This window comes from Xenopus laevis, chromosome 9_10S (assembly GCF_017654675.1).
Source record: "Xenopus laevis strain J_2021 chromosome 9_10S, Xenopus_laevis_v10.1, whole genome shotgun sequence".
NCBI classification, from domain to species: Eukaryota; Metazoa; Chordata; class Amphibia; order Anura; family Pipidae; genus Xenopus; species Xenopus laevis.
This window is the reverse complement of record NC_054388.1, coordinates 61,974,209-61,990,298: the sequence shown is the minus strand read 5'-3', so window position 1 is coordinate 61,990,298 and position 16,090 is coordinate 61,974,209. Positions and strand designations below refer to the sequence as shown.

The window sequence follows — 16,090 nt, the reverse complement described above, 5'->3', positions numbered from 1 at the left end:
CCCCAAACAATGTAGGTCTCTATTAAAATATAGTAAAACAGCTCATGTGTAAAACCCTGCTTCATGTAAATGAACCATTATCATAATAATATACTTTTTTAGTAGTATGTGCCATTGGGTAATCATAAATAGAAAATTGCCATTTTAAAAAATAAGGGCCGCCCCCTGAGATCGTAAGATTCACTGTGCTCACATACAAACCACATGTAAGGTCACATGAGCCAATTAACAGACAGAGTTCTGCCTTTTGCTTCCTCACTTCTTCCTGTTACAGTTAGTGTTGTAGTATTTCTGGTCAGGTGATCTCTGAGGCAGCACAGATAGAGTCACAAAATGGTGGTTCAAGGCAAGAGATGTAAAAGGGCAATATTTATGTAAATATATATTCCAGTTTGGTAAGATTCTTTAATATGTTATTCAATTTGATATAAACTATCTGTTGCTTAAGTATTCATTTTGGGGATATAGTTTTCCTTTAATAAAATGTTACAACCTAGAAACATTTCACTTTATTTCCTCTAAATTTTATATTTAACTCTCATCAGTCTCTGGATGCAGCTGGTAATAGACATGCAGATTTTAGCCTTGCAACCGGCGAACAATCTTATGTCGCAATCTTCTGAGCTGCCAATAACCATTCAGATTAAATAAACCAGTAATAGAACAAATCAGTCGATGTGGCTGTGACAGTAATCGTACGAAAGTTATGTCCAACAAATAGTAGGGACATTCACCTATTAATATAGTCAGATAGACAATACAGTTAGGTCCATAAATATTTGGACAGAGACAACTTTTTTTCTAATTTTAGTTCTGTACATTATCACGATGAATTTTAAATGAAACAACTCAGATGCAGTTGAACTGCAGACTTTCAGCTTTAGTTCAGATGGGAACAAAAAAACATGCATAAAAATGTGAGGAACTAAAGCCTTTTTTTAACACAATCACTTCATTTCAGGGGCTCAAAAGTAATTGGACAAATTGAAAAAAAACTCAAAATAATACTTGGTTGAAAACCCTTTGCTGGCAATGACAGCCTGAAGTCTTGAACTCATAGACATCACCAGATTCAGGGTTCCCTTCTTTTTAATGATCTGCCAGGCCTTTACTGCAGTAGCAGTAAAAAGTTTAGTCTTCAACAAATGAAATGCATGCTCAATAGGGTTCAGATCAGGTGACCGACTTGGTCATTCAAGAATATTCCACTTATTTGCTTTAATAAAATGCTGGGTTTCTTTAGCTGTATGTTTTGGGTCATTATGAAACGCCTCCCAATCAATTTGACTGCATTTAGCTGGATTTGAGCAGACAGTGTCTCTGAACACCTCAGAATTAATTGGGCTGCTTCTGTCCTGTGTCACATCATGGATAAACACTAGTGTCCAAGTGCCACTGGCAGCCATGCACGCCCAAGCCATCACACTGCATCCGCCATATTTTACAGAGGATATGTTATGCTTTGGATCATGAGCTGTTCCACGCCTTCTCCATACTTTTTTCTTGCCATCATTCTGGTAGAGGTTGATCTTGGTTTCATCTGTTCAAAGAATGTTTTTCCAGAACTGTGCTGGCTTTTTTAGATTTTTTTTTAGCAAAGTCCAATCTAGTCTTTCTATTCTTGATGCTTAGGAGTGGCTTGCACCTTGCAATGCACCCTCTGTATTTAGTTTTATGCAGTTTTCTCTTCATGGCTGTTGTGAATGCAAACCATGGAAATGTTTCTGCGATCATCCACCATTTTTGTCTTCCGTGGACGTCCAGATCGTTATGCGTTGCTGAGTTCCCCAGTGCTTTTTCTCTTTCTCAGGATGTACCAAACTGTAGATTTTGTCACTCCTAATATTGTAGCAATTTCTTGGATGGGTTTTTTCTGTTTTTGCAGCTTAAGGATGGCTTGTTTCACCTGCATGGAGAGTTCCTGTTGTCTTTTTACAGCAAAATCTTCCACATACAAGCACACCCCCTCAAATCAACTCCAGGGCTTTTATCTGCTTAATTGATAATGACAATGTAGGAATTTCCCACACCTGCCCATGAAATAGTCTTTGAGTCAATGGCTTACTTTTGAGCCCCTGAAATGAAGTGATTGTGTTAAAATAAGGCTTTAGTTCCTTATTTTTTTTTTGTTCAACACACTGAATTAAAGCTGAAAGTCTACAGTTCAACTGCATCTGAGTTGTTTCATTTAAAATTCATTGAGGTAATGTACAGAACCAAAATTAGAAAAAAGTTGTCTCTGTCCAAAGATTTATGGGCCTTACTGTACATGCAGAGATAGTTAGCCAACAGAAATCTTCTAACCGGTCCAATTAACTAAACGACTGATCTCCATGGTACAAAAAAATGTTGGGACAATCCAAACACAGTCCAAAAATCGTACGAACCGTCGATTTGTATGACTATCTTTGCTTCTATGGTCAGCTTTAGATAGATTTGAGGCCAGAGCAGTAAGTATTTAGCATAACTACCTGTATGCTTTCAGATAAATACAGCAGATAATCTGAAAAAGATCAATTACCGAGAGTGCCTGCAAGATACTAGATCACAGAGGGCATTTAGATATAAAACCAAAGGCAAAAGAACAACCATAATACACACACAGTGGTGCCTCATTATTCCAATTGTACAGATAGACTAAAGATGGATGTCTGTATTGGCGAGAGGTCGGTTTAATGAGATCTAATGCTAGTGCCATTTGATTGGACACCCTGGCATTTCTTGGCTGCAATTCTACACTCCTAGTACCCACAAACTTCCTTAAGCAAACAGTGTTGTTTTTTTTGCTTACGCCTGTTTTACAGTACTCATTATCCTTAGCCCAACCTGTATGAGGTCTGGGAAAAGAGCTTGCAAAAGCAGATTGTAAGCAAAAAGAGCAACCTGTAGCCTGTAACTAAATAAAGCTAACCTCAAGTGTAAGCACTATCGTGCAGCAGGAAAATTATTACCGATGGTGGATGACATAGAACACCATTATGTTATACAGCGTTTATCTACTATCTGCTGTGTAACATGAGCCTTTTCTCCTTTGAATGGCTGCACCCATTGCTACACAGCAGCATATTTAAATAAAGAATAGTAGTTTTTCTGAAGCAACACATCAGTTTTACCAGTGCATGGCAACACTGCATTTTATTTTTATTACTTTAAAACACTTTCATTTTTTGAGGTTACTGTTCCTTTAACATTGCATAATTTTTTGTATTCTTCTTCAATAGTAACAAAAGGCAGCTGCTGGTCTGGAGGTCTCTGCAAGGCTTGCAGCCATACATTTCAAAGGGAAAGCGTGGAAACAATCAAGGAATGGTCCATCTGTGGCCCTTTAGATGTTAACTAAAAAGATCTGCATCCAGCTGGCAGTCTTCTAGTCCCTTATTTGTTAAACAGCCAAAAGAACGTGGCTCGGTTGTTAGTACTGCTAAGGTCCTGAGCCTCTGCATTGGGTACCAACTGCAAGGACTTTGTATGTTCTCCCTATATCTGCATGGGTTTCCTCCATGTACCCCAGTCCTCCAAAACTCTGGCAGAATACAAAGCAGGTTAATTGTCTCTCGTTAAATCTGACTCATATGTTAAATGAGTTGTTCACCTTCCAAAATATTTTTTTTAATACAGTTTTCAGACTGTTCACCAGAAATATTATTTCATATTTCATTATTTCAGATTATATTACTTCAACTGCTTCCCATATATTATTATTATTGACCCACAAATTTGAAGTTTAACGTTTAATGCTCCTCTCTGAAGTTTCAGTCCGGCAACTCAGTGGTCCAGGAGTAAATTCTAAACTGATACAATTTGATACATTTCTAAGCAAATTTGTGGAATATTAGGAACTAGCGTATCAATTCTAACAGATTCCTTTAATGAAACTCAGGGATTCTGCTCAGCAGGGGCAATGATAAATATGGATCAACTAAATGTACCAATTTAAACAGGTTTACAGAGTGGTTGACCAGTCACAAACCGGTCAAAAATTGAAATTAATTGAAAAAAGTCTTTATTTCAGTTCAGTTGATTTCAGATAGTTCACCAGAAATAAAGTGTTGAAAAGTGAACAACCCCTTTAAGTGAATGTAACCTCAGACTGTACGTTCCGCTTGGGCAATCTCTGCAAAACCCTTTGTAAAAGTGTCAGCATTATATAAATTAAGCATAATAATAATACACATGCTATCAGTCCATCTTACTGTTGTAACATTTCTGGGCATACAAGGCCCAGAATCCTCAAAATTAATCTATGCTAAGGGATATCCTTTTAAACTACAATAAAGTTGCATCCATCTCCCACCAGTCACTCACCCTACCTATCCATCTTCAAAATGCCACTTACTTGCTTTACACTTTTCTTAAACACTTTGTCCACAAACGCACACCACTCTTCTATTCATTACACTGTTCTTCCTACAGTTTCTTTAATTTATTTTATAAATGAATATCAGAAATCTATCTACTGTTACCAGCAATTGCTACAGCCCTAACCTACATTTGATCGTTAATTTCTTTAGTACATGTTGGAGGCTCATCCTAAAGATTGTAAGCCCTTAGCTCCTATTTTAATTTTTTTATCTTGTTTATTAGATTGTTGTAAGACCATTGTTGGTTATGAATTATTGTAAAGTACTACATAACTTGCTAGTGCTATAAAAGGAAATGATGATGGTGATAATAGAGGCTGAAGGGTCACCACATTGGATAAAGTAATCTTTTGATTAAGGGTGTACCAACCAATTCTTTTATTAGGGATGCATTTAAAAGCACTAATGCAGGGCTACATTTCCAGAACAATACAGGTAGTGGGAGCACTTAAGCTGGCCATAGACACAAAGATCCGATCGTATGAATCCTCGATTTGTACGATTTCCAGACCATGTGTGGAGAGTCCAGACATTTTTCGTCCCACGGAGATCAGTCGTTTGGTTGATCGGCAAGGTTAAAAGATTTCTTTCAGCTGCCGATAATTTCTCTGCATGGATTGCCGATTGTATGATTTTCAGTGGGAGACTGTTACCAGCTTTGTCGGACATAACTTTCGTATGATTGCAGTCAGGGGCAGAATATCGGCTGATCTGTTCTTTTACTACCTCATTTGGTCGGAATGGTTAGTGGCAGGTGGGGAGATGGGGGAAGTCCGATCAGTCGAGGATTTGAACGATCGGATCTTTGCATCCATGGCCAGCTTTAACGACACTGCAGTGTACAGCAGAACAAGACATGAGTGCAAACAGGGGTTAATACAATAACAATATACAAAAATGGCCTGTAGAACTTACAATCGAAGTATGCCTTAATTTTTTTGGAAGCTAACATATGTATATAAATTATACATGACATCATCCTACTCCCAGCAGCCTGTGGTTCTGAAATGCCACATTCACCAAGTAAGCACTGATCTCTTCCCCTAGTTGGAGGGCAGGCTTGTCACATTTAAAGGATGCTCAGGAACCAGGCGTGATAGATTGTAGCAGGGAGCAGAGGCTGGTTTATTTGAAGAGACTTTCATTTACCGTATATTTATGCTGAAAAAACATTTACGAACAGTTCTCGTCTTCCATCATCGCTAGGCCCATAACCCAAAATCATATGATTTCTATACATCAAGAAAACATTTAATTTCAGTTTATTGCACATATCACATCAGTCAGCAAAGGCAAATAGCTTTTCTCTGATACAAAAAAGCAATAGACAAATGAAATAAATGAGGTTTGTCCCTTGCTGCGGCGAGAAAGTCCCTCCAAGCTGAGGTGCAAATGTTTTTCATAGCAACACTTACACATGGAAATAATCTTTTTAAAGAGACTGCACACATTTCTGTTGCTTAGCAACATTATAATTTAACGGCTATCTGTTCCTGGTGCCCCTCCTGATAGGAAGTCCAACAACAGACTCAAGCTCCACATACATGTGGGTGCTAAGGAGACCCCAACATCCTATTCTATTAACACTGAGGAATGGCCATGTGTGGCTTAAAGGAACAGTTCTGTATAAAACTGGGTAGATAGTATTGGCTAGAGTGACTGGATGTCTAACATAAAAGAACCGAACACAACTTCCTGCTTTTTAGAATAAGTCAGCAACTTTAAGGGGGGGCCACATGGGACACAGTGCTGGTGGGGGGAAAAGTAAAAAACTACTGTTAACTACTGGGGATATTAGCCTGCACCTTTAGTTGGGGATAATATTTTTGCCCAACAGGTGCCCTTTAAAGTGGCCATAAACAAGCACATTTAAGGTGCCAATTCAGCACCTTCAGACCAAGTCACAATCTTATCTGCTCATGTATAGGAACAAAGATGGGCTGAATATCCAGTTGGACAAAGAATGTATCAGCACTCCAACGGGTTTCTGTAGGCCCCAAAGATTGGGCCAGATCGATGGATCCATCGAGTGGATACAGATGGACTGGCCCGGGAAAATACTCGGTGGGCCCCGACCCTCATGGGCCCCCGCCGGGCCAGAACCCCTCTCTAAAAATTCCCGGCGCTGTGCAGCGCCACCTGCGCATGCACGGCAAGCTTCCTTGCTGAGCCGGCGTGTCACAGTGGGGGGGACGGGTAATAGCTAATATATATCAGTTAAGAAGCCCTATAATATAGGGCTTCTTAACTGATATACATTAGCTATTTGTATTGTTAAATACCCTCGATAGTTTTGTCACATACTGCACAGCTTTTCAGCTGTTTTGGCAGCAGGTAAGTATTATGTATTAGTTAGAACAGAACAGTGCCTCCAGGTATTGCATAACTGATGTCTGCAATGTTATAACTAGAAATTAAGAATAATTATAGGTTGTGTGGCCGCTTGCAGGGCTATACAACCTATCCTTGTCATACACAAATTTTACAATATGGCCTATTACACAATTAATATGCTACTAGAACAGGATTCACAAATAAGTAGAGCACTTCTCAGTAGCAAAAAAAACGCTGTGGTTGTGTTTATTTAGGGCTGTAGTAGCCCTAAATAAACACAACCACAGTGTTTTTTTTTGCTACTGAGAAGTGCTCTCCTTATTTGTAAATTTATCACTGGATATTGGGATAGCGGTATACCCAAAAGAGGATTTGATGCATTCCTGACAAGCTAAAAAAAGCAGTGCGGAGAACGTCTTTTGCTTATTTCATAGAACAGGATTCACCTTTATAACACCCACTGCACAGAATTTATTCCAATGGAAAAATAACAGAAAGTCTCTCAATTGATGCAAGGTATCATCCTGGGAAGTAAATGGAATTGCCAGAATAACTATTTTCTATTAGTAGTGATAAAACTCAGGAACAAAACAATTTTATAAAAACCTGATATAATATAAGGCAAAATGAATTATTTAAAGCTAAAGCGAAGATAAATGAGTGTATTAAAAGCAAAACAAAATAAAGTGTTTTCCTTAAACATAACCCACTCCACTGGGACATTGGGACATGATGTATAAGCCAACTGAGCTGAGTAGACAAACAAAAAGGCGACATATAAGTGATGTTTTGTCTCTGCACCAATTACACATTTTCTCTGCTTGCCTTGGGTCCGCACATTCTGTAATATTGCTTATATTTCACAACTTGCCAGAACGAGAGGAGCTGAGCAGATAAAAAGCATAAGGACATACGTTGGGAAATGAAGAAATGATTGCCCATGACTCCTCATTCACAAAATTATAAAATTGTTAACAATGAGAAAAAATTAAGCTAGAAATGAGATGTGGTGCAGTACTTTGCATGTATCACAATCCTGTGTCACCAACACTCAAGACAATTTTTGCCTGAAAACACAGTACATTAGTGAATAAAATGAGTCATCTACTTTAATTTTAAAAAATATAATCACCTTTCAGTTTGAAGGCCTATTTGTTTTCTTTCAGTCTCATTATTCTGGATATTCAATAGTTTATAAAATATTAAACAAGATCAACTAAGAAGGGCATTGGAAAGGACCGTACTCCCAAGGTATAAGAACACCTACCCATACCATGATATAGCCTAATCCCATGGAAACAGAATATGTCAAGTCCACTATATGCATCATGACTTTGGCACAGCTTTCAGGCGCAGCACTTACTTGAAACATATGATTTGACATTTCCTTCCCTGCAACCTGTTCTGCTGATTGTTGGAGGCACAGGCACAGCGGTGAGCTCTTCCATAGCCCTTTATCCAGCCCTGTGACTGACAGCTTGCAACCTGTCACATCAAATGCAGCCGAGTGAGAAAGAACTTTAACGTACCCACGATTATTATTAAGCGCACACCATTCAAGTAGCCGCGTCCAACACTAAACTGCTTTTGCAATACATGGAAAAATTAATAGAACGCATTAACGAGTAATTAAGTCCTTATCGTTCTTTCTTACTATACTTCCTCAACTAAGCACAGGATACTTCCAAAAACCCAACTAGCTGTCTAGTGATTGAAAGGATAGAGTATTAAAATTATATTTCTCAGGAACAAAGCAAATTTTACAAAAAATTTTCAAATCCACAAAATCCTTGTTTATTTTGGGAAATAATATATGGACTCCTAGTCCAGGCTCTGAACCATGTTTGCTCAATAACGCTCAATAACAAGACAACAGAATGTGGCCATCTAGATACATGTCCAGTTGCATGGTAGCCTGCCACCCATGGGCTAACCAGTTACATATCGTGGAGGGACTAGCATGTCCACCTTACGTTTAGTATTTTGCTGCCTGTTCTGTCACTAGGTATGGAGGAACCAAGTCACCAGCTTTTACAGGCCTATGTATGACAGCATAAGAGAGCTTATGTAAGGACCTGTTTCTGCAAAGTGTTGTATACACCAAATATACAGCTATTAGGGTAAAGGTGGCCATAGACTGTACGATTTTTTAAAGCTCTTTTCGTTATCGTAAGACCAAGCTTATCCCGAGACGTTATCGTTTAAATGTGCGATTTGTCCATAAACTACCAAGACCGTTTAAAGGGATACTGTGGGTAGCTGCCTTCTTGGCCCTGCAAACAATTGGACAATGAATACATTTCACCGTGAACATTTTCCAACCTAGCAGATCGATTTTCTGACTGATGTGGGCCGAAAAATTGTTAGATGTACAATAATTCTGAGCCCACAATAATGACGGATTTGTCGGAACACATTAAAATTGGTTGTAAAGTTGGCCATTCATGCTTCAATTATGACCATTTTACTAACATTAAGAATTAAATCATCAGATTCAGAAATCATCAGATATGCAGGTAAAAACAAAAAAAAAATCTTTAACTCTGATGATTCAGCATTAACGTTACGATGTTCAGGCACATCAATAGTACGATAATCTTGGTGTCTATGCTCAACAGAACCCCTTGCAGAATGCTTTTCCAATGTTAGCACCCTTTCATTCTGCCTTATAGTGAGCTAACCAATAGAGGAATTGTATCACTGCTAAACTAAGACACTGAGTATCAGGATTCTAAAAATTGTATGTATGAATGAGTGTACAATGGCCAGCAGCCAAAGTAATAAAAGGTTACTATATGAGCAGATGTGTATCATTACAACAGTGACAACAGCACATGGAGGATAATTCAAATTATAATCCCCGAGCAGGCAAATAACTTTTTTTTTTGAGGGCGAATCAACCAGGACATGCCAGTGTTTTTAATCATAGCTACACGTATGGAACACCTAGGCTATAGTTACCTTAAATAAAGTTTAAACAGAGGCCACCCCTTCAGACTAGAGAAAATGAACCTTCCTTTGAAGCAGCGTAGGTGGGATTATGTGATAAAAAACACAGAGTGCTTCTTGCTCTAGTTCCCTACGGCAACCAATCCGCAGGAAGAATTTACTGGCTTCCAAAAAAATTCAAAAATAAATAAATAAAAAAAACATCTTAGTGGTTGCTTTGGGTTACTGCACCAGGGAAAATTTCGTGCCTTATTACATATGGGTGTAAAAGCATAATAATGCCTCTTTGCTTATTAAGAAAGCAATAAACAAATTGGAAGCAATAAACAAATTGGAAGACTATATTTTCATTATAAGCTTTATTTATTTTGCTCATGCTGGAAAGTGCTAACTGACTCATTTAAGAATGAAGAGCACATAGAGTCTAGAAAGAATGTAAACAACTAGATAGCACTTACAATGTTATGTTAGAGGTAGAAAGAGGTGAGGTAGAAAGAGAAATAGCTAAAAAGACAAAAGTTGCAAAACTGCTGATAATTGCATCCATCAACAACATATTAAAGTTCACTGAATGGTTAACTTTCCCTTTATTTTCAAAAAAACATCATTATAACACATTCGGTTGTACAACTCACTGCCCAGAATTTGGTGATATATCCCAATAATGTGTATGAAAACAATAAAATTTGGTGCACACCCATGGACCTAAACATGAGCATAATACAGAAAGCAGAATGTGCACAAGTACTGCCCAGGCCAGCACTGAATTTGTTGGCAAACAGTCACTGTACAAGAATGAATCAGTCACTGGTGTGATACAGTGGGAAACTGCAACCTCCAAGCTAGTTAACCCTTTACCTACGAGAAAAGAAGGTCACCTTCAAGAGATGGATGAATACAGTAAAAAGCTGAACAGTGTGCATGAAGGCTGATGAAAGGAAACCCTGCCTTTTTGTTTCATTCAATATCAGCGTGGCCTGCACCCCCATTTGGGGACAGTCTGCTTTCCTGTGATAGCATTCTGATGATAAATAGAGATGCAATAAATAGGGGTTAAAGGAAGTGCACACTGACCACAGTAGCAGCAGCTGGATTTCCCTATGCATTCCAGACATTCCTGTTACAATTGTACTCACCTGCCTAGTCATCTGCTGGAAACAGCACAAAGTCTAACCCTCTCCCAACTGCAAGGATTGCTACTCTGACATGAATAGCTCTGTATGCAAGAACCTGCAGCATCCCTGCAGTTGCTCATGTAAGTCAAATCACATTTAGCTAGGCACCAAGATTCCTTACATAAGATTATGCAGCACCAGCACAGCTAATACTGTCTAAAGTGAACTGTAAAAAAAACAGATCCATATCCTACAGAGACACAGAATCATTCGTTTCACCACAGGGGATGTGTATAAATTCACTCTAAATGCAGTAAGAAGCATATATAGAAGTCAGATATAATAATACGCAAATCACAAAGGGAAAACCAATGCCCCCAGTGCATGGTTGCCAAGGAATGCTGGGAGTGTTGGATCAACAGGTCGGGTACCTAAAGTTGGGGCTTCAGAACTTTAAAAGTTATCCCACAAAGTAGGAAAGGTCAAAAGTAAAGTTGACCCAGAACAGCAATGTGCACCGAGTCTGCTCGTATCTAACAACATGGCTTGTTCACACTTGTGATCTTGCCATTGGTAATTAGTTACAGAAACAAAGTATACATATATCTTTTAAGAGAGAGGAGAATGGAGTTTCCGCACACCGAGAATAGTTAAAATTCAAAATCTTTCACAATCACAGGGAAAAGGAAGAACAGCTGATTTAATACCATGAGTGTTATCAATTACTGTGTCCCCTGCTGTTCATCCAACACAAACAGTATTAGTTGCAGAGCAGGAAGAATTAAGTAGCGTTTTCAATAATAATTACAAAGCTTTGCAGAAAATTGCAAGCTCACTTGGCACCGCCATCTGACTCTGCATATGAGTTGTATGGGCTGAAGAACTTGAAAGGAATGGCTAGATGCCCATGTGCTACAAGGGGCCCATAAGAAGCACGACTGGCATGAAATAAAAGGGAATGCAAGGGAGTTGTGTGTTCACGAATACAAGACACTGGTAGGATAACTGGAATAGGGTGTCAGGCACTCATGCAAAAGATGGAAGTAAGTGAGCATAGTACATAAGGCTGCAAGGTGCCCATGCTACCCTAGGGTGCAGGTTAGTGGGACACTGAATGAAAATATAATACAAATGGGGACAAGTGAGGGGTATATATAAAAGATGAGATGGGGCAATACGGAGTGTAGAGGAAGACTAGAACAGAGATCGCCCATCTATTGATAAACTACAACTCCCAGAATGCCCTGATAGCGCCCGGAAGAGCCACAGGTGGGAAATGCCGGAGTACATGACCGGGCGGTAGGTTGGTGTCACCTCTTCAACAAGTAGCTCACCAACATCACACAGAGGGAGTCTGAACTGGCCCCCACCAATAAAGCAGCCTCCTGGACGCATCATGCGAGCACCGCCAGTGGCCCCGTATCGAACAGCACTTACCTGCCGGCTCAAACCTCTCCGCGAGTCCGTCGGCCTCATGAGGGACTGCACGGTCCCGTTCCCAATACGCTGTGTAACTCCGAGTCCCAGACTTGCTGCCCCTCACCCGGCCGCCATGGCGCGGTGCCCTAACCCTGCCGCCCTCTCCCCAGCAAAACGAGCCAGCGCCGGGCTCAGGGATTTTTCGCGTCACAGCGCAATCTCGCTTTGATTGGCCGATTTAGGGCCCGCCCACCTTACCTATTGGCCAGCCCCTGGGTTCCAAATTCACCAATAGCGCGCCGGACTGCCGTTTCCCTGGTTACTGATGCTGTTGACTGGAAGGAGGCGGGGAAGGTATTGCTTTGTCGCGATACGAAGACGATGCTCGCTGTGTACAATTAAAGGGGGTTGTTCTACTTCCAAACACTTGTTTTCAGTTCAGTTGTTTTTAGATTGTTCTAAGACTTTTTTCAATTGCTTTCCATCTTTTATTTGTTACCATTTTCTCAAAATGTCAGTGCTGTCTCTAGTGTTTCAGTCTGGCAGCTCAGTGATCCAGGAGCATCTGAACTGATACAATTTGATACATTCAGTTCATACATTTCTCTGCAGTATCTGTGGAATATTAGCAACTATTCTATCAATTCCAACAGCTGCCTTTAATGAGACTCGCGGATTCTGCTTAACAGACACAAAGACAACAAATGTATCAACTAAATGTATCAATTTAGAACAGGTAAATAAGTCGGTGAGTCTCAGGGCCAAGTGATTGGATGGGCAATTATCTGTTTATTACATGGAGCATAAGTGTTGGTCCCTGGCACACTGGCAAACTCAGTATTGATCAGACCAGGAAAATAGTAAATTAGAAATTAAAGCTTTATTATATAGTCATCTCTCGCCTGACGCATTTCGTGTCACTAGGACACTTAATCGTAGCCTATTATTAAGTGTCCTAGTGACACGAAACACGTCAGACGAGAGATGACTATATAATAAAGCTTTTTTAATTTACTATTTTCCTGGTCTGAACAATACGTGAGTTTGCCAGTGTGCCAGGCACCAACACTTATGCTTTTTGTATGCGGATTGTCCGCTCCCCTGAGCTGAGGGCCTGGGGCTGGAGCACCTGGGCCATATTTTTACTTTGGTGAGTGATTCTACTACATCTGCCTTATGCTTGAAAATTTATTAATTCAGGATACTGTTTATTACATGGGCCAATCTATTTTTTTTTTAAATATTTATTAAAGGGGGAAATAAATCTGCCCCCAAATGATGCAACAGTGATTTTTGCCCCTTGAGAAAGTGGAAAGTGAAATATGCCTCAGGGAACACAATTATTGGTTTTGTCTTATTCAATCTTACGTATAATCTTATACATAATTATCAGGTGCTGCGGTAAAAAGCAGAGGTATTTTAGATGCTTTTGTTTATCCTAATAAGTTTTTAGTAGCCCAGAGTGGTGAATATCTCTCCAACCTTGTGTATTAATTTTTACTTTTTATATCTTCTATTCCAAGGTACCTTGGCTTTGTGGTTTTATTGGATAAATAGCTCTCTCCTGGGTATTATTGAAGATAACTAACAAGTTCACAGCCCTTGGTGTCCTGCCATTCTCCCTGTTTGTGGTATCCCTAGATTGTAAAAATAAAAGCTAGCAACCTCTTCGGATATTTCCAAATGTTTTTTCATTTTCCAAAGTTGAAATTTAAGAGGCGGTACTGGCTAGGTGCTAATTAATTTAAATATTGAGATATACCTGAAATCTCAAAAGACAATAGTGTGGTGATATTTTAAACTTGAAGTTATTGCACAAGTCACTTTACGTTAAGTTGATGTTTGCATATATTATGTGAATACCCCTTGTGGCAATCACTATTAAATGGGCATGGTTAAGATGAATTAATTATAATTGAAGTGTTTAACATTATTGAGGGAAAATGTCAGTGAAGTGTAATGTTTGGTTATTTTAAACTTAATTTATTGCACAAGTCACCCTCATCAATGTTTTTTTTTACCCACATTGTACTCTTGTGAGAATCACCATTATGAAACTCACTTTTCACTTGGTTTCAAACTTATTTGAAGTAAATTATATAAAAGGTGGATATTTACTTTAACAACCACTGGGATGAAGAGAAATAATCTTTACAGTAATTTGAATATTGGTACAAGCCTATATTTAGGTATAAATAGATTAAAGAGGGGTTCTTTTATTATATCTTGTATACAAATGCCAAGACCTGATTCTATTTCAGAGATTTCTGTAGAATTTCAGAGAATTCTATGGTTTATGCCTTTGCAGTCCTGAGAAGGCACCACTGTGAATGGCTTCTTCAGGATACAGAAGCTGCTGAGAGTTGTAGTTTCCCCACAGTTGCAGGCCTGCATGTGTGTAGTTTCCCCACAGGTGTCCTTCTGCATGTTTGCATACATTGGCCATACATTCAGCAAACAAGCGGATGTTTCCTTGATATAACCACTTTGAGGTTGGTGATATTGAACTTGTCTTACAGTTTGGCCCTAGGAACAAACAGCTGGATCACATGAGACATGATCACATGAATGAGAACCGCATCAACTAACCGATGCAGTCTTTGCTCCAATGAGATTTTTAAAATTGTCTGATTGATATCTGCCTAATGTTTGGCCAGATATAGGGTCATCTGTGTGCCCCATACATGGGCAGATAAGCTGAAGACTTGAGCTGAAGGAGCCATACCTTCATTGTATGTCAGAGGATGCTGGGAACTAGCAACTAATGGGTCACACAAGTTGGTAAGTCTACTGGATAACAGTGCTTGTAATCCAAAAATATATGAGAATTCTACATGGCCATGGGGGCTTTACTAGTAAGATATCATGCTACTAGGGCTTCAATGGCAAGCTATAGCTTCTAGCAAAAGTCAGAGGGGCTCCTGTAAGATGCTTTATAGTCAGTATTTAAAGGGCCAATGAGTGTCTGTTTGGTCCTCTGTGTACTTAAAGTGCCAGGGCCTATTTTGAATTTTAGTCCGGACCAGCCCTAAGAGCCATAGATTAGATGGCAATACACAGATTCAACTGTTAAGTTCTATTTAAAGTCTATGGGGCATGCCTCAGCAGAGGTGAGCAATATGGCATCTTTTATAGATGCAGTCATAAAAATTAGCACACATAAATGTGTCTGTGTATGTGTATATATATATATATATCGGTTCACCTGGAGCCGTCGTCAGGATAATGACAGGGAGTGTGGCACATCATTATATCATCCCCTGAACCAATCAGGGTCAATCCCTCATTAGGAAATCACATATGTGTGAATCATTCATTTATATTTAAAAAAATACATATTAAAAGTGATAGTGCTCATCTTAAGTGTGTACTGTGAACATAATTACTAGGCCTCTATCCAAACTCTGTGTGTTCGACCATCAAGTAAAAATTTTGTAAATATATAAAAAATTAGTAAAAAACTTTCCAAAAAAATTTTCTAAAAAATTTCTTCTTTAAAAAAACCTCATACAAAACTTTTTTCAAAAAATCCCTTTAGTGAACTTTTCATAAAAACACACATTAACATCCACAATGTCTCATAGAAATATATGAAAAAATTATCTATTAAGCAATTAACATAGCCAGCCAAATCTTAAAGAGTGTAACAATGAAACACCCCTGATGCTGTTATTTGAATTAATACATCTGAACACATTGTAGAGAAAGGGAAAATGGGAGAAAAAATGGGAGAAAAAATCGCAAGCCCGAACACTGGCAGGATCAGGGCCATCTCCATATACACTGATATGTAATCATAGTTCTACTGCCACCTCTTCACAGTTATATTAATCCTTCAGGGTATTACAACTTAACCATCCATCAAACCAATCATTTACTATAAATTCTAGGTATATATACATACAGACACAC

General features: G+C 39.0%; 1 protein-coding gene across 5 annotated transcripts in view; it reads right to left on the bottom strand.

Moving 5' to 3' along the window:
* pkp4.S (plakophilin 4 S homeolog) overlaps nucleotides 1–12,397 on the bottom strand; it is a 188,817-nt gene extending 176,420 nt beyond the window's left edge. Inside the window, exons 1-2 of one of the 5 annotated variants that reach the window (XM_018237355.2) lie at nucleotides 12,197–12,347; nucleotides 8,059–8,180 (exon numbers count right to left, since the gene is read on the bottom strand). In XM_018237355.2, the coding sequence (XP_018092844.1) occupies nucleotides 8,059–8,143 (85 nt within the window). In that variant the 5' untranslated portion in view covers nucleotides 8,144–8,180; nucleotides 12,197–12,347. 5 annotated transcript variants of the gene reach the window in all.
* Nucleotides 12,398–16,090: the final 3,693 nt, after the last annotated feature.